Consider the following 21,882-nt stretch of genomic DNA (forward strand, 5'->3'; position numbering starts at 1 on the left):
CCTGGCTGGTCTTCTTCAAGCCCCTACAGATACCATCACCGACTGTCATATTAGTGGAATAAAGAAAGGTACAGTGCTTCATGGAACCAGTCTTCCTTCTTTCTGTGCTGTGCTCTGAAATCATTGCTCAGGTTTTGAAGTGGATGCTGAAACATAAGTTTGAAATTTCTTTGCTTTGATCTGAAATACCTGACAAAAAAGCATGGATTTTCTGGAGTCCTTCTTTCTATGTTTCTAGTCTTTTTATTTCATTTACCAGTCAGAATGTCTCTACTTTATTTATCTTTTGTAGTGCATATGTAATAAATCTTAGGGCACAGATGAAGAGAAAATCCCAAAGTGATTTGGGTAAAAGGAAAAAGAATGTAAAAAAGGAAGAGTGGAGGAAAATACGGTAACATGAGATCAAATGTTATTTATGCTTGTACAGTTTTTATACATATATTTATGAATGATCATCAGCTATAATCCAGCTGTAACTTTGCCCTGCTCACAGCCAGTTACAAAAGCAACAGTACTCTATTCATCGTCAGCAATTTAAAGAGACTCCTGAGGTAAGAACAATGACTTTTTCAAAAAATTGTTTCCTGTTTCTTAGTAAAGGCTCTCCAATACGTTGCCACAGTCCCTGTTTACTCTCAAAGCACAATAATTTGTTCCCCTCATTCCAGGCTGCCCACCCATGCAAATGTTACGTATGAGACATGTAAAATGTAGGCTTAACCTAGCATCCTTATAGGGGTACGTCAGGACTCTGCAGAGACCTGTAAACGGCGTGTTTACGAGTGTGCACTGTGCTTGCCAGGGGCATGGAAGGGATGGGGCAAGGCAGGATGAAGAGCAGGGAATGACTGACCACAATGAGTCGGGAGAGAAGGGAGCAGCTCATGCTATGCTCATGACCTGAAGACCTTTGGAAGCTTAAAACTCTTTTTCTTTCCTCTTTAAGTATTACTCTCATATTTCTCTGTGAATCTTCTCCCAAGAGTGAGTATGATGTCCCAGCAGCACCAGCAATGAGCCAGGGCACTAAAGGCGTTGCCATTTCTTTTTAACATCAAAACTATTTTGAATGAATGGTGCTGTATCTTGTAATATTAGTCCTAAATGTGGAGCCTATAAATGGTACTGTGATTTCCTCACTCAGTTACTAATTGGCCTGTGACAGTGACATTGACATTGCGGTTGCAGACACATATAGATCGGAAATTAATACACTGAGATTGATAGTTATGACAGCATATAAAAGTCAGACCATCTAAGCTGTATAAAATCACTTAATAAAAGATGAGTAAAAGTATCTAAAAAGCATGAGAAAACATTGGATTACCTTATTTAAATTTGTTACTTAATGAAAACATAAATATTTAAAACCCATTAAGTTATTAACTAAATTAACCAGAATTATTTTAAAGGTATAATGTACTCAGCCAGATCATCAGCCAATGCAATCTCCATTTACATTGCTGGAGCTATGCCATCACACACAGCTTGAGCTCTAGGTCATGATACAGATAAAGTCATATATCTTTCTTAAGCATACTGCATTTGGAGTATGAGGGTGTTTTTGTGACAGCTATATGTACATTTGTCCTATGACTTAAGAACCATAAAAACACATTTAAGATAAAAAAAAAAGTTCACTTATGATGACTTACCATTCTATAAAGTTTATCCTCCAGATCCTGATTAATTCTTTGCAAGGCTAGGTAATTGTTTTGTATCCTAAAACAAAGATGATATAATGTAACTGAATGAATTGGTTTTTGTGTTGGTTTTTTATCTGTAATTTTCATGTCAGTACAAAACCTTGGCTTGCACTAGTTGAAATTTGTTTTTTTCTCACTCCTGTTGCCAGTCAGTGGTTGCCTTCAAAATGTAATTACTACCTACTTCCTAAGCAAAACTTCTTTGTCATGTTTGCTTACTATATTTAGTGACAAATTCCATCAGGAAGTGCAAATACATTTACCATTCTGCACTTGTGTGCAGACATGCATCGCAGCATGGGAGCTTGTACAAAGAGATTGTAGCTTTACATCAGGCTCAGGAATGATATGTCAGAGAAGAAGCTTGAGCTCTATGCTTAGAAAGTACAGAAAAATATTTATGAATCTCTCTTAATAAGGAGAACTGCAGCAAAAAAAGTAATGACTGTAGCAAAAGCAACATGCAGGCATTACTACATGACTTAGAAGAGAATATTCCTTTTTTTTGGCAGAAGTTCAAGGAACTGCCAATTCTTAAGAGTTAAACACATCCCCTTTCTTCACGAAATACATTTAGATAGTTTAGCCTGGAAAACGTGGGTATTTATTTACATCGATCATCACTGGGGGACTGAATGGACTGACAAAATGAGACTTCCCAATTAATTCCAGAGCGATACACCAAAGAAAAGTTTCAGTCTGTACATCTTTAAGTTGCTTAGATGGTAACCTTGGTATTGCAATGAACAAGCTGTGCAGCCTGTGGGAAAAACATTGCTATTTTGGTAGCAGCTGTGCATTTCTTTTCACAGAAGGTAAGAAGGGTAGCTCCTTGTTCTTGTTTGTACATATCACCTCAGCAGATTTATGAGAAATATAAAGCAAATGTTAGAAGCTCAGCTGTGAAAAGTTTGTCTGAATACATCTGTATGATTGTATTGAGAATCTTAGGTCAGTAAGTCAAAGTATTTCCAGTGGTGAGCTGATTTTAGGTAATCAGCAAGTGCACTCACTGCAAGAGAGAACTCGGATGTAATACACATCCATTCAGCAGAAAGGCACTTCGTCCAAGAAGCCTGGACCTGGATGTAGTTTCCATGATGATCAAGAAGGGACTGAGATTAAAGAAGTCTCTTTGGCTTATTATATGGTCAGGAGTGGCTGTTGAAATCAGAACTAAGACCTATATTCGAATCATGCCATGGCTGCAAATCGAAGGGTTCAGCCCGCTCCTTCCTAGTAGTGAAGTGACATGATGGTTCAGGTCTCTCCCTGGTTCTGTTGCCATGGAGATTTTCTTTCCAGTTAAATGATCAAAATTCTCCACTCAGGGGCAGGCCAGGGACTAGTGGTGCCTCTCATGAGGCATGCAGAGCTCCCACTGGGGTTCCCAGTAACACCAGAACATCTGCTGCACAGGCCTGGAAGGGGAGGTCTGTGCCAAGGACAGCTGCTCTGTGGGCATAAATAATGACATTCCCACGGGTGAAACTCCTCGGGGTACCGAGGGTCAGCCCTCACTCAGGGCAGCCGTTTCAAAGGCACTGAGAGCCTGGGGGAAGTTTCCGCATGGTGTAAGATTTAAGAGCTGCTGAGCAGAGGTTTTCTCCCTGTAAGGAGGATCTGTGGTAAAGAGTGTTTGCTAAGGTGGTGACCCAAATGGGCTGAAAATCTGTGAGAACTGTACTAACCTACGTTACTCAACAGTTCTCACAGTGCCATTGTGTAAATGTCCAGGTGACTTAAAGGACTGACTGAAGTTTATGGATCTCTGCATTGTCCATGCTCCTGTTAGATGCAGCATTCGCCACTAAGCCTCTGTACAGACATTTATTTGTGCAGCTGGAGGTATACTTGGGATTTTCGCAGCTCCTTATCCAGAGACAATACAACAGAGAGAAATCTTAGGGTACCCTGTACCCAGCTTTTCCTGGCAAAGGAGAAGGCAGAGATGATCTTGGTAAACCAGTGGAAGCAAAGAGGCTTAAACTGGTTATGCCTGCAAACAGCTACTCAGCGCTAACATAGTTACTTTTTGCTAGTAAGGCTGCATGCTGTGATGTAGGGACCAAGGATTTAGAAAAATACGATAGGGCCTGCTGGCTGAGACCAGAGGTGTCTGAGTATCTTATCTGTTATTATCTGCAGTTTTTCTCTAGTAGGGCAAAACAGAACAGGTTAAACATAATTTGCACCTTGGCAGCTTGGGACTCGACTAGAGATGGTAGAAAACTGGTGTAAACTTTTAACACCTGTGACCTCCTAAAAGTTTGCACAGGTTCAGAAGCATTTGCATGAATTCCTGAAAGAAAAGGGAAAAAAAAATATTGATTCAGGACTTTTCTAGCTCTGGCCTCTCTGTACCCCAGTCTGTTGTGTAGTATAGACCCATGTGAAGAGCTCGAGGGAGACATCGAAGGGTCCCTTTCCAAATCTTTAAGATCATGAATTACTAGCAGCAATTGTTACTTGGATATCTGGGTTACGATGGTGCCAATACATCACTGGGTTTGCTCCTCAGCTTCTCTTAACACTATTTTTCTCTTGATATGGGTGACTGAAAGATTGGTTACCATTAACATAATTGTTCTTGACTGGCAACTTCCACACCGTAGATGGTGGAGGGGTTTTGCACCAGCTTATTACAATCTGCTTGTCTCCTTGTGACTTCTCTTGTCTTTGCCTGTCAAATTTTCCTCTGTTGTATGTTTACTTGAAAGTAGCAAACAAACCCTAACATTAATTTTGCAGTGAAAAAATTGACCACTTCCTGGTAAAATCAAATCCAATGTTAACAAAAAATCCACAGTAAGTAGGAAGCTGAGCTTCAAAAAGTGTTTCTATTGAGAACATTATGCAAAGGTAGTCAAAATAAGCATAAACACGTGCACACATACACAAGCACATACACATGCACATATACGCATAAAACCCAAATTGGAAATCCACTGTGGCAAAAGAAGTGTCAGCAAATGTGGGTGGCAGGGAGAGAAATGGACCCAGAAATATATGGAAGAAAGTGTTAAAGGGATAAAAGGGGAACAGGATAACCAAATCAATCTTTGAGCAACACTGTAAAATAAAGGAGGTGTGGGGAACATTGTACCAGTTTGAAAATTGTTGGATGAGCGAATGGTAACTTCATCCTATTTGCAGAAAAAATACACCTAGATAGCCTGAACCTTGTGATTTATGAAACATTTCAAGGTTGTAAATCTGGCTTCACTGTAAATAAAGTGAAGAATAGGTCAGCTTCACTACCCTGTGAATAAACTTCTATGAATCAATAACATATTTTTTGATAGCTTGTTGTGTTGTTCATAGTACTAGGTGACACCCATGTGCCTCTAGGTGCATGTATGTGCATGTTTAAATGCATATTTAAATGCTCAACTAAATTAGGACATGATGAAAGGTATTGTGAACAAATTGAACGTTGCATATCTATGCTCTAACCCAGCAGACAACACACTCCTCTCTAAGACTGCAAGTCACCACTAAATAGGAAGTCTGCAAAAGCCTCTGTTTCTCTGCTTGCACTCAGTCTCAAGCCCTCTTAAGGCCATGAAATCAATCTAAAGTAAAACACAGGCTTGGGCTGACTTTCTCTGAAGAAAAGAATTTTACCCAGAGTGCAGTCTAGCTTTGAAGAGTGACTGTTAAAATAATCACTTCTTGTTCAAAACCACTTTTGCCTCTCCGTTATCACAAGTTACACTGACTTCCTTATGAAATCAAGAGCGTTTTCCCCCATTTTATTCCAAACCTAATATAGCTACAGGATTCCTGTTCAGAACACCTCTTCAGTCCATGAAATGTCTTGCTTTTGTTGAAACAATTATGTGTGTGGGCTAAGCTCAGTGCTAAATATATGCTTGTATGGGTTTGTTTCTCGTGTCTTAAGACAACTCTACTCTCAGGTAAAAGCTAGGATGGGGACCTCACCAAGTTTTTACCTAGGGCAGGGTCTAAAGCAGGAAATCCAGCATGACCTTTGGAGATAGGTTTTGGTTCCAAGATGGGTATTTAAATACTTTTTGAATTTTAACGTTTCTGTCACATCAGATAGGGGAACACTGCGAGGTATATGAAATCCCCAATCTGTTTTCAGTCACTTTTGAAAGCTGAACCTATGTTTTACAGTTAATATTTTCAAACCCACTCTGCACTCCCCTGGTCTAAATATTTGTAAGAGGTCGAAAACTTGACCATCGATCCACATAAATGACTTCCCTACTTGGATAAGAGAGGGGAGGCCTAGCAGCAACACAGGAAATTTTGGATAAATTAAGAAAATAAAGTCTTTCAGAAAGGAGTAGAAAAGGATGGCCATTCAGCCTCTCGTAAAAATTCTGTGCTTAAGAGTAATGGAAGTTTAATAACATCAATTTTCTTTAGTGCGCAAGTGGGATCCTGTTACGCAGAGCTTATTCATTAGGGGGGCTGAATTTCTCTCCCTGTGCAATGAATAAAGCCAGAGACCCGTTACTGAAACTACTAGTTCCCGTTTTTCTCACACTGATTTTCCTCTGTGACATGTTGCTGACACACTTTTGGATGATAGTTTTGTTTCAGACATTATCCTTCTCCAGGATGAGAAATCTAGTTACTCAATTTGCTGTATGCATTGCTATTCTCAATAGAATCATTTTTAAAGCTCACCTTGTAAAATATTTTGGGCTTCCAATATGATATGTCTTCAAGGGAGTAATCACCTGCCTGAAACATAATTTTTAATATAAGTTTTCTTCATAATGTGGTACAATGTTCAATTAGAATTTTGGAAATTCAATTGTACTAATTCGACATTTGGTATGAGTGCTGGACTTTGCCATGAGCAAAACCCAGACATTCTGGCCTAAGGTTTGGAGGGTGCTTTACTCATCGGTGCGCAATGAAGTTGACAGGAGGCTTCCTACTGACCAGGCAGCCCCTTTGTTTTAACCGAAGTGGGATGGTCAACCCCTCTGCTAAATATGATGCAGGATTTATGTCAGTATTCCCTGTCCTTAAAGCTGAAATATATTGTAACAAAACTACATCAAGAACGAAGTTACTTTCAATAGCTCTGCTCTAGGTGAAGTGATCGGAAAAATATTGTTGGCAAGAAAACAATACTGAGAATCTTCAGGCTGCTCTTGGTAGATGCATGTAGATTTCAAGACCATCATGATAGCTGCTTATTTCGGACTTATTTTAAGAAGCCTCTCCAGTTAGGGAAGCATTTAAGTTAGAAGACCACACTAGCACGTTTCCTAATTTGAGGTCTTACTGTTTTAAATCTTTCTGTTTAAAATTTGCAGAAGATTGATTGGTTGACTCAGTTTGTCGATGGTTTCTGGCTTTGGCTTAGTTTGGTTTTTGTCTTCTGCAAAGAATGAAAAATATTTCTTTGGGTATAGCCCTGGAATGATTTGTCCTGAATTTCATTTTCACTCATCCAATGAACTAAATCAAACAGTTCAATTATCCACATCAGTTTAGGGATGTCCTCACAAGAAATGCAAATACATTCTTTCATAAATGGATAATTGTAGGTTCAGAAGTTGTGCAAACAAATGAAAAAATGGATATTGAGAATAACTGGTAAATTTAAATCTAGATAACAGATAATTTTAATCAGTGCCAGGAATGTCAGGAATGAATGCTTATTATAAATTGTCATTAACATGAGCTGGGCCCATGATTTGCAATAGCACTGTCCCACAACTCCAACAATTCTAAATAAAAGGTTTTCAGTATCATTCCATTCTACCTGGGACTAAAAAGCAAATGATTTGCTATAGCGTAATGTGAAATGTCATAATACTATTTGAATTGAACGTAATCTCAACTTTGAGTGACAGAGGGGCAAATTCTATTCTTTTGTATCAGTCCTATGGAGAATAACAACAGAAAATATGCAGCCAAACACATTAAAAAAATTCATCTGTATATACGCAGTAGAAGTGTATATATGTAGTATGTTTATAACACTTGTGCGTGTAACACAACATGACACTAACCCACATGTATGTTTACACATAAATGATGCCATATATGTACCCACACACATATATTTCTACTTGCATGTTCACTTTCAATACAGACACATCTTACATCACATGTAAATAACTTCATGTTGTATGTAATATATATTCAGATAAGTGAAATATACATATTTAATGTGAAAATACAATGTGTAATCAATTAATTATGTATGTTTGAGTCTATATGCTTATATTTTACTTACATATGTCTTTAACACAGCTATTAGTAAATTCCTAAGAACTGTTTCTTTCAAAAAGTTAGTTACTAACCTTCTCAGTTTTTCAGTTACTTTTTCAAGTTCTTCCTGAGCACGTCTCAATTCTATTTCAAGATACTGACGTGTAGAATCAAATTCCGTTTCAAGCATTTCCAGCTTATGGGTAGTGTACGACAGACGCTTTCGTAATTCCCCCTTCTGTTCTTGCAAAGTACTAGAAAAACAAAGACCACAGCTGTAGAATTTAGCTACTCCCAAAAAGCTTTTCATGATCCACTATCTGACCAATTCACTACAGTATAGGTTGGCATCAAACCAGAGAAGTGTGCTTAATAACTTGTTTACTGCACTTTGAAAATCTTCTGATTTAGTTGACTATCTTCCCATCTGTCCTTTCTAGAGCACTCATTGCTAATATCTCATTAGCCATAATGGAATATTTTGTGAAAGAATCTTCTTGTTAAAATACAAAATACGTCCTAGAGTTTGGTTTCACACAGGACCTTTCATTTAGAGTTATCCTAAAACACTATGACTGAAGTAGCAGAAATCAGTAAAGCAGCAACTTTAAATAAACTGATCAAAAATATTTCCTTGCCAATACTCCAAGTTATAACATTTTTTGTGGAGAAAGAAAATTTTGTCTTGTTTGATTCAGTTGCCACCCCAATCCCTGGCCATAGAGTTGCTAGAGATGTTATCGTTCAGCATTTCATCTGGAGAAGGGTAATCGGTTAATATTATAGTAATTTTAAAGTTACGGCTCTTTCCCCATTTGCTCACTTATTTGAGAGAAAAGACCTCCCAGACTCAGATGTGACCCCTAATTTTTCACATTTCTTTCATGAATAAAGAGCTTACACCGTGCTTGTGAGCTAGCTTCAGTTACGCTCTTTGATAAAACAAAGCACTAGGCACAGAATTTGGAGAGAGGAGGTTTTTCACTTTTTTTTTTTCCTCTTTGTTTTAGAGATGACATGAGCTAACATAAATGCAGGAGATCCAAACAAAATTTTTATCATGAAGGTTGAAGTGCCATCAGCACTCAAACAGTCCCCCTGGATTTGCAGTGATGAACCTGGGTTCCTTATCTTGCTCTACTGGAGCTTGCCTGTGTGACTTCAGGTGAGCTGCTCTGCACAAAGGAGATCTTTCTCCTTGTCTGTTTAATTTGTAAACTCCTCAGTCTTCTTAAATGTTTGCCAGTTGCACAGCAGGACAAGGTTCCAGTCAGAGATGGTTCCTCTGGAAGTGACTGCAATGGTTCAGACACTGCAACCTCAGTATTGAGCTGATCTCTTGGCTTCAGGTAGGACCTCTGAGTCACTACAGAACTGGAGTCTGCCATCACGTAGAGACAAAAGCGCTACCACATGATGCATTTTGAATTTCTTTGCTTGTTTTTAATCACATGATAAAAATAGTTTTTCATAAAAAATGGCAGATCCTGATTCCCTTTGATGTCAAGTGAGTACTGCCATCAGCTTCAGTAGAATTATGTTTTGTGTCTTTAATTAGGTAAGAGAGTTTGGAACAAGATGCCATTCTTCAAGAAACACTTATCTGAGCTGTCTTCAGTGTGACTGCCTTCTGTCCACAAGCTTCGATAGGAGCTTCCAGAAGTTAATGCAAAAGCTTTACGATTGCTGCTTACTTGATTCATGTAGCTTAGAGCTAGGAAACAGCCTAATGTTTTGCCAACACAGTGCTCTATTTCAATTACACATATTGTGTAGTTACAGTTATACTTAGATTACCACTTGTAGTTATATTATCTTAAAAGAATATATTCTAATTCAGACTTTTAATGCAGCTCCAGTTAATGCAATCATTTAGTTTTTATATTTCAGTTGGTGAAAAAAACCCCCGTTTTATCTAGGGAAATGAGAATCTGCACCCATGCTGCTCGTTTCTGCATGTCCTCATTCATGATGTTACCACATCATACCACCTTTCACTTGCTCTGCTTCTGGCCTGTTCTTGCTACTCATCTGCTCATCTTGGGAATGAAGAGTGGTCAGTTTTCCTTCCTGTAGCCTGGCAACTTGGATTTTCTGCTGTGAAGTGGGAGTTATGGTGTCAAAACTGTTTCAAGTGAAAAGAGATTTCATCTCTAGTCTTCTGCTACTCTAAAAACCTAACCACTAGGATTTGTACATAAAGTAGACTGCAGGTCCTCCAGCTATAGTTTTGGATGAAAACGGCCAGTCTGCTGCTCTATGCTGGGCAAGTGCAGCTGATGCAAGTTAAGCCAGCTCAGGGGAGGTTACAACATCCTGCTGCACTGGGGAGTTTTGGCCACAAAGTTTGGCCTCTGGGACGAAGAGGGGCTGTAGGGATACAAATATAGTGGGAATGCCAGGGATATTTAAGTCAGTAATAGCTGGAGGCTGCTTAACAAATTAAGAAAAAGAGGAAAGTTAATGGCCTCCAACAACTTTGTCTTCTGCTTCTGCATGTAGGTGCCTTCTTGCTTTGGGTCTCAGTTCTGTGAAGATTAGGTGGGAGTAAAGCACCTGAATTCTCTAGTGACGTTGCTGCTGCATATACTTGTGTGCCTACATATGTCTATATGGGGAAATTTCGGGTTCAAAATGGGAGTTCTGAGCAAATCTTGATCCTCATGTGGAAGACAGTGCTGGTCTGAGATGTCAAAATGTGCTTTGGGATTCAGGTTTTGGCAGCCTGAAGCTTCTACTGGGCCCTTAGTTCAGCAAAATGTTGAAGGATAAACTTAACTTCAATCTCAGCTTTTTTTTCCCTTGAAGTTCTCTTTGAAATTATTGTATTCTTGAATAATTTGTTTTCAGAATTGGATTATTCATTTCATTAAAACCAAGCCTATTCTAATGTGCTTTACTGAAGCAGTCTACATACATGCACTTTTCCACGTAATGCTTTGGGTAGTAAAGCATAACTGTAACTTTGTAAAAAAAAAGAAAAATACCCCAGTGGTTAAGGCGTAAGTTAGGTGACTTCAGAGATCAAAGTTATTCTCATTCAGCAAACCATAACTCTGAAAAAGTTCTACTCATTTGCATCCAAGCTGGAAAGATGGGGTGGCATCCTAAAACCCTCCTAAACCTAGCAGAACTGCTGCTCAGAGTGTACTTGCATCGAATACACACAAAACCAGCTAGCTGTTTTTAAGAGGGCTTACTATTTTTAGACAAGAACAATAACACCTGGTTTATGATGGGATTATTTAAGATGCAATAGTAGGTACATAACAGTGAATCATTATTAAAATACAAGTTATTAGAAAGAAAAATATGAATTTTAGAAGGAAATAATTCGTGTTGACAAGAATATGCTGAATGGAAGAAAACTTACAGCCAATTTTATGGGGGGAAAAAAAAAAGCAGAAAGAAAAGATCCCAGCTGGGAAAGCACTTAACCATTTGCTTTAATATCCTCCTCTAGGCAAGCAAGTTCTTAACAGATAGCTAATGAAATGAATGACACAATGAAACTTATGCTTATGATTGGCACAAATAGGAACATTTTCATGAATCTGGGACTGGATCTATTGAATGGGTACTTATAGCTGTAATACTGTGAGCAGATCTCCCAGGATGGTTTTGATTTCTGCATGAATAGAATCTTATTTAGCTACATTGCTGGTTTAAGGTAAAGCCTCTTGTTTTCTCTTGCTTTCAGTCACATGTGAACAAACACCTAAGAAGCAAAGGCAAGTGAGAGAAATAGTAGAAAGCAGAACATGCAATATGTCAAATTCAGTATCTCTAATAGCAGGATCACTGTCTCAATTTTAGTTTTATAAAAATCTAAGATATTTTATGAGCTTTTTTTTTTTATCTGTCATGAAACAGACGTTCCTTCTTTGAAAACCTTCCCCTTACTGTTAGCTTTCAGTGGTATCACATAATGCCATGCCTGAATTCTGTTTCCTTATGCTGTGTTCATTTTTTCTTCTAGAAACCTAAGTTTTTCATAAGGAGTGCTTAACTTTGTTGTGTACCCCTGCAACTTTGGTAGTGGTAATTTAGACAAGGTTGAAAAGAGGTAAAAAATTAAAAGTCAAAAGTCATGAAGTGAACCATTTAGCATTTTCCCTTGTCTCCGAAACAACAAACTCCACAAACTAATTGTATTTTGTTTCTGCTTGTCATGTAGCACTTTTAGTTAGAAAAGTTCACTGCACTTTTTTTAATGCTGGTAAATCAATGTCTTCTAAGGCTAGTCATCCATTGTGGTTCTGTATTATATAAATAATAAAGAATATGTATCCAGCAAATGTATTTTTTTAAATGTATGTGTGCGTACATAAATCAGTGGTTTAGTTTAAAGACTAAGAAAATAATTCAATGGAAAAAGTACAGCCAGGAGTCTTGGGAAACCTGGTAGCGCTATGTCTTCGAAAACACCAATCCTATACTCCATGGACTTTCTGAATGTCTGACTGCTGGGAGGAGTGCGGAACTACCAGATGGAGTTAAAAATAGGACCTTTAGTATGAGTGGTTCTCTGTTTCTTCTAATCACAGAATCACAGAATGTTCAGGGTTTGAAAGGGACCTCTGTGGGTCACCTAGTCCAACCCTCCTGCCGAAGCAGGGTCACCTACAGCAGGCTGCACAGGACCTTGTCCAGGCGGGTCTTGAATATCTCCAGAGGAGGAGACTCCACCACCTCCCTGGGCAGCCTGTTCCAGTGTTCCGTCACCCTCAGAGGGAAGAAATTCTTCCTCACGTTCAGATGGAACTTGCTGTGCTTCAGTTTGTGCCCGTTGCCTCCAAAGTCCTGCTCCTGTGACAACAGTGATTTGCAAGTCACTACCCGTTTTGCTTCATTAAGGTGTTTCTCTAAAAACAAGGACAGTGAGTACAGTATTAAGTGTTTAGACTGGTAAAAGAAAATGTCTCAAGGGAAGCTATTTTAAAGGTTATTAAAACCAAGTCTTCAGACTTTCCAAAGTATTTTATTCACCAATTAGCTCTGTTTGTACTAAATGAAAATATAAAAGAGATATGAAAACATGTATTGGCACAGAACTTTGTGCCCACAAACATTGTAATGCTGCCAGTAATTGCCAGGTTTGAATTGTGGAGTTGCTCCTTGCCAGGGAATTTGAAGCCCTCTTCCCTCGGGCAGTGCTTCTACAGAGAGACACCAAGTCTCACTGCTGAATCCTGTTGCTGGAGTTCATTGTCAGTAATGATTCAGAGGCCATTCAGGGGGGCTTTACCAGGTGGGAGTCAGTACTACTCAGGCTCTACACTTAGTGAAAAGAGGTCTATTTTACAGGAGAAAAAGAAGGCTGTGCAGGCAAGTTAAAATACTATCAAATACTCCTGGTACTTTCCTCTCTTTAAAATTTTGCCGTCCCAACTTGCACAAGAGTCAAAACAAAGAGATGTTTGCATTCCTGGTGTCACCTCTCCCTCTCCAATAGAACTCTGTCCACAAAGCATGGTGAGTAGTCAAAATGGAAATATTTTTTTTCTAATGTTTCCGCCAGCCTGTGCATTAAACTGGGCATCAGTGCCACCCTGCACAGCTTCAGCTCCAGGGAAGGGTGTGCAGGTCGATGAGCAGAATGGAGAGGGACAACATGTGCCTATCTCAGCCTTCAGCCGTTGGTCGAGATTCTTCTGTAGTGCTGGCTGGAGAAGCTCCAGGTGAACATATTTCCACCAGAGCATTTCAGGCAAAATTAAGATGCTGTGTGGTGATGGCTCTATTCCGAGAAAGGTGTGCTAGAAAACAAGCAGGTTTTTGTTGTACCTGTTTGATCTTCTGCCAACTCATCTGCCTGGCAGATGACCAGATGACAGAGGAGTGCTGGCATGCAATGTTGGGGCTGTTTAGCTACCCGAAGGCTGGAGGTTTTCTAGAGCTTGTTAGCCTTGGACAGCCCACAAAGAGGGTGCTCCTGGAGTTGTTACTGAGAGTTAACATCTATGGGGCTGCCCCACCAGTGGAGTGTCCTGCAAACTGTATGTCTCCACCTGGCTGGTCCAACTGCTTCAGCAGCACTTTCACATCTGCCTGCCACCCCAGGGCTTCGCCTTGTAGAGGGTTCTGTGATATTATTTAACATTGGAGCAAACCCATTTATTAGACTATTGAAATTCTCCCTGAATGGACTGCTTACATTCCTTCACACAGCTCTAGGAGAGAGTAAAACGAAATATAATTAATGGGATTAGGAGGGAAACTAGCAGTGAAAGGAATGCAAAATGAAGGCAAGATAGACACCCATGTCAAATATACTGAAAAAACATATTGAAGGTTCTCATTTCTTGGTAGTGAAATGGAAGTTTTAATGCGGTTGTGAAATCCTAAGTTAAACTAATTGTATTTTGTGGGTAAACATCCTGTCTTGGGAGAAGGAATGTATAAGTAGGAACTAACCTGGTCTGCAGTTTGGGGCTCTAAGTCTTGTACCCAGCTTTGCCAAATGCGCCTGGTGTTATGTGGGTTGAGTGAGTTGAGGCAAGACTGACCTGGCCAGAAGCAAATGTCAATACTGCTGGTCTGGAGCTGCAGCTCCCATTCTTAGTGGGTCGTGACAGCAGGCACTATCAGGATGAGACTAATCTGACCTATTTTAGAATGCTGCTTTTAGAGGAGGTGACGCAAATCTGGAAGTATCCATTTCCATTAATTACAAAGGGAATCTAGTCAAGTAGCTCAGACGTAGACAACTGCATCTCTTCAGATAACTCCCGCTCTTCCTGACTCAGTACTGTGTGTATGAGATGAGGTAATAGTATTCCCTTTCTTGTTTCCTTAGATTGCGTGGAGGTCCACAAAAGAGAATCACTAAATGCTTTTAAAGTGTTTATCAGATCTGTTCCATGCCTGCGATGTGTCACAAGCTAAAAAAGGGCTTCAAAGGACCAGGAATCTGGGAGCACTGATGGAAATTTAAAAAATATATTTTGGAACAGAATTTCAAAAAACATCATTTCTTCTTCCACCCTGTGGGTTTTTATCTAGGAAAAGTGAAAAACAGTCAGCCCTGCACAGGTGCTTGCTGTGAAGGAGTCTAAAGAGCAGAAGAGGGTCTCTGGGAAGGGCCCAGCCCAGCCATGCCGTGCCACCTTGGACCACTGATGACAGGCAGCCAGGAGCAGTTACACGGTGGGCAGCCAGAGAGCCTGGGCCAGTTTTGTGTGTTTGCTTTTGTGGAAGCGCTTTCCCAAAAATGTAAGTCTGTTGTGGATGTCTGCATAGAGATGGCCGCCTGTTTGGCTCAAGGAGAGAAAACAGCCACATCCCTGGCTTTCTTTCTGATCTTTGAATGGAGTCTATCATGACAGAGATGAGGGCAGTCAGCCAGGCAGGAGGCAAGGCACTGAGGGACCTCTTCCCAACATGTAGCTCACACTCCAGGGCGCAGCAAGCTGGGGACAGAGAGCTCTGGGGACCTTCGCAGCTAGCAGAAATGTCAACAGACCCTCAGTGCCACTGCGTTGCTACTCATTGGAATTGGACTACATCACCAATGTAATCTTGGGGCTACCAGGGAATTTCGGCTTCAGCAGGTCCTGCTGATCCATGGCTGGTGGTCTGGATTACCCAGGACCTTTTATTCAGTACAACTTTGATGCTGGTCACAGGGGAATGGCTCTGGGTCACACTAGATGTGCCTGCTGCTCAGGGTGGACATGCTGCAAGCAAGGTGCCCAAACCCCAGCCTAGGAGGAATAGCTTTGAGATGACAGTTGTGTCATTAAATCTGATCCACCCAACAATGTTTTTTTAGAATTGAACTTGTAGGGAAATGAAGTCACAGAAGTCCAAGCATTTTACAAGTGTTTTCTAGATTAATGAAAGATCTTTAATGAAGCAGTAACTGGATTTCTATGTTAATAAAATTTTGATTGTGTGTTACATGCTCAGGGTCACCATTTCAAAAGGGTAATGTCAAAACTATCATCTTCTTGGCTGCAGTTTTTGTGGCTAACTTTGTGCTTGCTCCATCTGATTAGGAGGGGGATACGATCAAATCACAAATGTTAGATCCGGATTCTGAGAACCCAGCTGCAGACTTCAAATTAGTTTTATTGGGGAAATAGATTACTTTGCTGCAGCTCAGACCCAGAGTCCAGCCCACAAATCTCAGTGCTCTTGTCCTCTTTTATTCAGCAGCTTCATTCATACCCAAACAAATACCCTGGCAAATGTGAACCCAAGATCTGCGATAGGCATTTTCCTATAAATTCAGGCTCACACACACTCTGTTCAGCTCGCCTATTTTTCTGGAAATTTTCACCAAGGTCTGTCAGGTTTTTTTTCACTATAGTACATCCACCAAATTTCTCTATTATTTTCAAAGACTTTTATTAAATATTTGAAACTTTGGAGTATGAAATGTTTGTCTGTCAAATCACGTGAAGATATTTCCTTCCTAGAAATACATATACACACTTATGCACACATATAAACACAGATAGATAGCTTTTGTAGGTGTTGTTTTGTTGGGTTTTTTTTTGCTAGTATTAAACTGTTCAAATATTCTTTCCAGTACTCATTTTCAAAATACACAACCTGAAGCTGGGTTTGGATTCTGAGAGGGGAGGCCTGTACATATGTTTCAGAAAAAATGTGTGCGTGATCCAAATCTGGAGCTCAGATAGTTTCCAGATGACTGATGGACACATAAAACAACTAACAGAGTCCTTTTCTCAGGCTCCAGGCATTCAGGCAGAATTTAAACCAGAAAAGAGGGATGCTTTATCAGAAACATTGAAGACAGTCATTTGGAAGGGAGATGGGGTAAAAAATGAGATGTTTAGGAGTCTGAAGTGCTGTGGGACAGATCCTTAGCATGAGACCCTATCTACAGTGTCTGGAAAGCTGATACAGCTACCTCAAAACAGAAACATCACTAGATTTGGAAGGTAGCTTTTCTTCACTTAAGAAGTGAGTACCTGACTGTTGCATAACTCGCACAGTTAAAAATTCAGCCCAGGCAAGAGTTATTATGTGGTAAGTGTGTCTAAACATTGCTGAGCTTCTTCAAGAGAGGTAGAAAAGAGAGATCTCTCTTAAAAATAAAATTGAATTATGTTTTGGTTATATTGACCTGACAGTCTTTCATTGTAGAAGGGGCGACTTCTATAACAAGTATTTGAAGCCCACAGACACATTTATCCAGCAAGAGCATTCAATATTAACTGTAATATGAGGTGATTAAGATATGAAAATTCAGTTATATGTTGACATGCAAAAAACCCTTAGAGAACCAGCAGTCAGCACGGAGTTGTCTTAAATGAATGCCATTATTTTCAGTGAAAAGTGGTAAGATATAAAAAAGAAATGCTTATTCTAAAGACATACTGATTGTCTTTTATTTGAAGGTACTATCCATAACCTAAGGCTTACAACGGATTGAACAGAAATAACATGAATAATATTACAGCTTTCAGAAATAGACCTTAAAGACGTTTTGATTATTTTAAATGAAGTTTCTTCAGCAGGTAATTGTGATTCCCCCAGTGTGCTGAAAACCGAAAAGGGCAAATGAAAATGAACAGGGAGAAGGCAGACCTGCATCTAGAGAGCACGTTATTGTACAGAGCACTAAGGAATGCATGGGGCAGAGCAGCTCATGGAGAGGGAATGACATGGACTTACGAGCCGGGATGTGCACCGTCCACCACATGCAGCTGCTCTGGCTAGCCCAATGCTGTGCTTGGTACAGGGCTGCAAGGAGACTGAAGAGCTGAGCCAGATCTCTGAGGACTGATTTAATACTTCTGCTACCAGCAGGTAGACTCTTAGATTTGGTGGTTTAAATGCAAAGGGTTAGGTTCAGTAAGTGATCCTACAGACGGGATGAACAGGTGGAAAATAAGGTTGCAAGAAAAAAAAAAAGGCATGTGATTCAAGGAGGAATACAAGTTTTCTGAGTCATTCTCTAGAGGTAGGAAGAGGATGTTTGTTTTCTCATGATAATGGAGGACTCTTCTCATGTTCATGCCCTGCTCCAAATTGTCTGCATTGTCCAAATGTTGTCTAGTGCTCTGGACAGCATCTGAAATAAGTCAGCTGGTGAAGCTGGGAGAGAAGGGAGTTAAATTCTGGCATGCCAAACATTTGGCTAGAAGAAATGGTGAGTTACCATGTAGAGTTGCAGGGTACAAAAGGATAAGAAAAGCAGGAGAAAGAGCTGACTGCTACAAATACTTCTTGCTGTAACAAAGGCTGTTGGGGGGGCTGCCTCCCACAGCAAGTGATTTGAAGTTGTTGAACAGACGTTTCTTGCTTTTTAATGTCTGGCAGAGTCCTAGCAGTCTGCACTGCATCTCACTAGGGAATCCAGACTACTAAGCAGTGATGAGAAAGGAGAGGAAAAAAAAGAGTGAGGTATTGAGAAATGGAGGTAGCAAAATTAGAGGGAGACTTCAATTTATGATTTGGAAGCCAAAGAGAGCTCTCCAGGCAATTGAGCAAGCTGCTTTTGGTTGCAGCAGCTCTCCTTAAAAGCTTTGAGTGGTCAGCTTCTAGATTGCCTTGGTTTGTAGTCACAGATAAGCACTCCCTCTGGAAATTACTGAAAGCAGCCTGCCACATCAGCTCACAAGCTTATGAAGTTACATTTTAATTGTGTTATTAAACCTTTCTCACATTTGCTTTTGTCTGTCTACCTTCCTGATTCATCTGGATCAAGCTGTGCTGGAACAGGAATGTGGTTCCTCCTGAACTGTCCTGTTTATTTGTAATAGGACATGTAATGAGGATGGGTAAAATCCTCTGCCCAGAAGCAAGCTGATATTTATCTTACTCTTTCCAATAACATCTGAGGTTGGAGGTCGGGTAGGGAAGTACTATAGAAACATGCTTTAGTAGTGGTGAAATAATTTTGTTCCTGTTTCATTTGCTATAAAACATCCAGACATAGGTTGATGGACAGAAGTTATCATCTCTATTCTCACCTTAGCTATTTCTTTCCTTTCCCAAACCTTTTCTCTTTCCTCTGATTTGAAATTAACCTTTGTCTGGCTCCAGAGACTCATTTCGGTGGGTCATCTTAACACTGCCCATCAGAAAGTTTATCCTAAGCAGCTGAAAAAATTAAATATACACTTTTGGCTCCAGGACCAGTCAGACAGAATTACTACTGGGACTGGGACTTGAGGGAGGAGGAACTGCAGATGCCACTGCTTTCTTTTATAAGCAGTATATATTACCTTTTTTTGAGTAAATTACTGAAATTTCTTTTTAATTGTATCTGGTCACAGTTGCATTCTGATCCACTTTTGTGACAGAAGTCCTACAAGACAGAAGTTCCTGTTGTATCTTTAAATTGAATCCATAGGTGCTTGCCTTTAAAAAAATGCCGATGCTTGCAAGACATTATTGTTAAAGAGTATAGGAGATAATGCTGCTGTTGCTTGGAGTGAGGTGCAGCACTGACCCCTCAGACACTTTCAGTAGCCATTGGTGCAGTCAGTTCTACTGCAGTCTCTGTTCTTCATCATTTAGTTCCCCCATTACACCGAGCTGTATGGCATTCCTAAAGCAGCATGCCACAGAGGTGAGCTCCGGGACTTTTTGGAAGGTTTTGTGGCAGAAGAATAGATCACTGGTTTGTTAACCCAAGCAAACAATTAAATTAAATGGATTACCAACTTGATTTAATAAATTGATTAAGTAATACACCTTAGCGTGGAGATACCCAAATTCTCAGCTGTGCACATGTAGTTCAGATTCTGAGGGATACTATCACTACACACAGAAACATGTATAAGGTGTTGAACAGGAACAATGGGAGCTACTGGCTGTTATCTGAATGAAGTTATTTTGCCTGCATCTTTGAAGATATTTTTAGTTTTCCTACAATAACAAATGGTCCTCAGCTCTTTGATCAACTTGCTATTACAGCAAAAGAGAAGGAAAAAAAGAGAAAAGAACTGCCATCTGTCAGCTTTGGCTAATTATTTTGAGCCCTACCTTGTCTCATACACTGCAGAACACTATTTTAGGGCTTGTTAACTGAGAAGGTTTTTACTCTGCAAGAGTATAAATGAGTTCACCTCTAGCAAGTTCCCCACTGCTCAGCATGTTGCGTGGTCATTTCATACAACCTTCCTCTCAACCTAATGTCATGATTTGTTAGTTCAGTCAAGTCTATTTTATCCTGCTCCCTAAGCTGAACTGGGTCTTTAGTGTAAGACTCTGTTTTGTTGCCTTTTTTTGTGGGTGTATGGAAAAGGAGAGGGAACAGGATATCATTCCTCCAAACCCCTAACCCCTGCTAACACGTCCAGCACCTTGGCATTAGCTCTTCTGTAGTTTTTGGAGTGACACAGTAAATGAAGGACCTCTCTGCAGGTGTGGAGGGGCCAAATCAGGCATCAGGTATTTGTCTGAAAAGATACTTGCACAGTTCATGTGAAAAGAAACATACAACACACTTCTTCAGAGGGGACCCAGGAGCACTCTGTTTTCACCTACCCGGTGGACGTAGCACCCCAAAGAACCATGCAGAGTAAGAAAGCAGCTTCTTTGCTATGCACTTTCCCCAAAATTCCTGTTGTACCCTGAGATCTAGATTACCTAAACACGGGCCACATTTTTTTTTTTCCCTTGTAACTCAGCTACTTTTGCATTCTGAGTGAATTGAGACTAGGTCTTTTTTAACTCTCTTGAGAAATTTTTGTTGCTTTCTCATTAGTTTTTTAAAGGTTAAACTGTATCGGGCTGGATAAAATTGAATCTATCCTCATTTTCTAAGTGCTGACAGTTGTCATACTCACTATCTTTTATTTTCACACACAGATGTGTTTTTTTTCAGTTCCTTCAGCAAGCTGATGTTTTTTAATATAGATGAAAGAAAGTTTCCAGACAAATTTTTAAAGTCTCGATATATTCAAACAGTGTGATTAAGATTTGCATTAATCAACGGGAAAGAACAAGCAAGCTTTCAGGAAATACTAAAATATCTCTAAAATCTTAGATCCTTGTCAGCTTTTTCAAAAGCAGGGTGTGAAATGGAAATTATCTTCCAGTGGTTGTTTTTTTGTTTTTTTATGAAATGGCTAAATAGCCTGAGCTAAAATCCTGGATTTGTGCATTTGAGGCTTTAGTATATACTTGGAGACAAAATGTGGTGTTGTCCTCCATAAAAGTAAGCTTATTTTCTTTTGAAAGTAAGAACTACAAGTGGACAGCTATGGTAAGAAAAGAGATTTTCTTTTTTAGAGAGCCCTACAGAAAGGCTACAAAATGTCATCCCAAGACTCTGAACTTCCCTGTCAGTTTAAAAACATCACATAAGATCAAACTCACTGATTACACCATGGCTGTGTGAATTTGTTTTGATTCTAAAAGACTTCCAAATATTCAAATGAATTGTAATCAGGGTCAAACATTTTGAAAAATAGTTTTGTGTGCCCTGATCATATTTCACTTCACTGGTCATCTCCTGTTTTATTCAAGGACAAGCAGCAGACCAAAGCTATTTTTGCACAAGGCTCATCTAAACCCGGGTAAGGGTAGAGTGCATGTGTAGAGCCCCAGGGAATTGAAAAACAGGAATTCAAATCAATTTTCCAAGATTGTTAGTTTTTTCACTCCATAGAGTGTAGATCATGCCAAAAAAATACGAAAAGAATCTCACTTATGTCTTTCCTACGCTAGCAGCATTCTTGTGATGAAAATTCACACACTGTTCAAAGAGAATTGATAGACTGCAAAACCGCAGTCTAAAGCTTGGCCTGTCTTTATTTTTTTATCTAACTATTTTCTTGCTTTGAAATATGTTTCAATATTTCATATGCCATTTAAAACTATAGGATCAGTGAATGACATTTCTTCTACATACCTGCCACTTGAAATAAAGTCAAGCAACAAAAACCAAAGAGTATATTCAGGAGAAAATTAGAAGCCAGTCTAAGCAAAATATGGAAAAATGAGTCATTACTTATACTATATGTTGCATAGGAATATA

General features: G+C 39.6%; 1 protein-coding gene across 8 annotated transcripts in view; it reads right to left on the bottom strand.

Annotated features, from left to right (window-relative positions):
- BEGAIN (brain enriched guanylate kinase associated) overlaps nucleotides 1-21,882 on the bottom strand; it is a 172,288-nt gene that overhangs the window by 62,030 nt on the left and 88,376 nt on the right. For 7 of the 8 annotated variants that reach the window (XM_075426505.1, XM_075426499.1, XM_075426504.1 and 4 more), the window contains 3 exons: nucleotides 8,009-8,170; nucleotides 6,372-6,428; nucleotides 1,659-1,725 (listed from right to left, as the gene is read on the bottom strand). In XM_075426505.1, the coding sequence (XP_075282620.1) occupies nucleotides 1,659-1,725; nucleotides 6,372-6,428; nucleotides 8,009-8,170 (286 nt within the window). The remainder of the gene's footprint in view (nucleotides 1-1,658; nucleotides 1,726-6,371; nucleotides 6,429-8,008; nucleotides 8,171-21,882) is intronic. The other variant, XM_075426501.1, reaches the window with a different exon arrangement.

The sequence above is a fragment of the Opisthocomus hoazin genome, chromosome 7, assembly GCF_030867145.1.
Source record: "Opisthocomus hoazin isolate bOpiHoa1 chromosome 7, bOpiHoa1.hap1, whole genome shotgun sequence".
NCBI lineage: Eukaryota > Metazoa > Chordata > Aves > Opisthocomiformes > Opisthocomidae > Opisthocomus > Opisthocomus hoazin.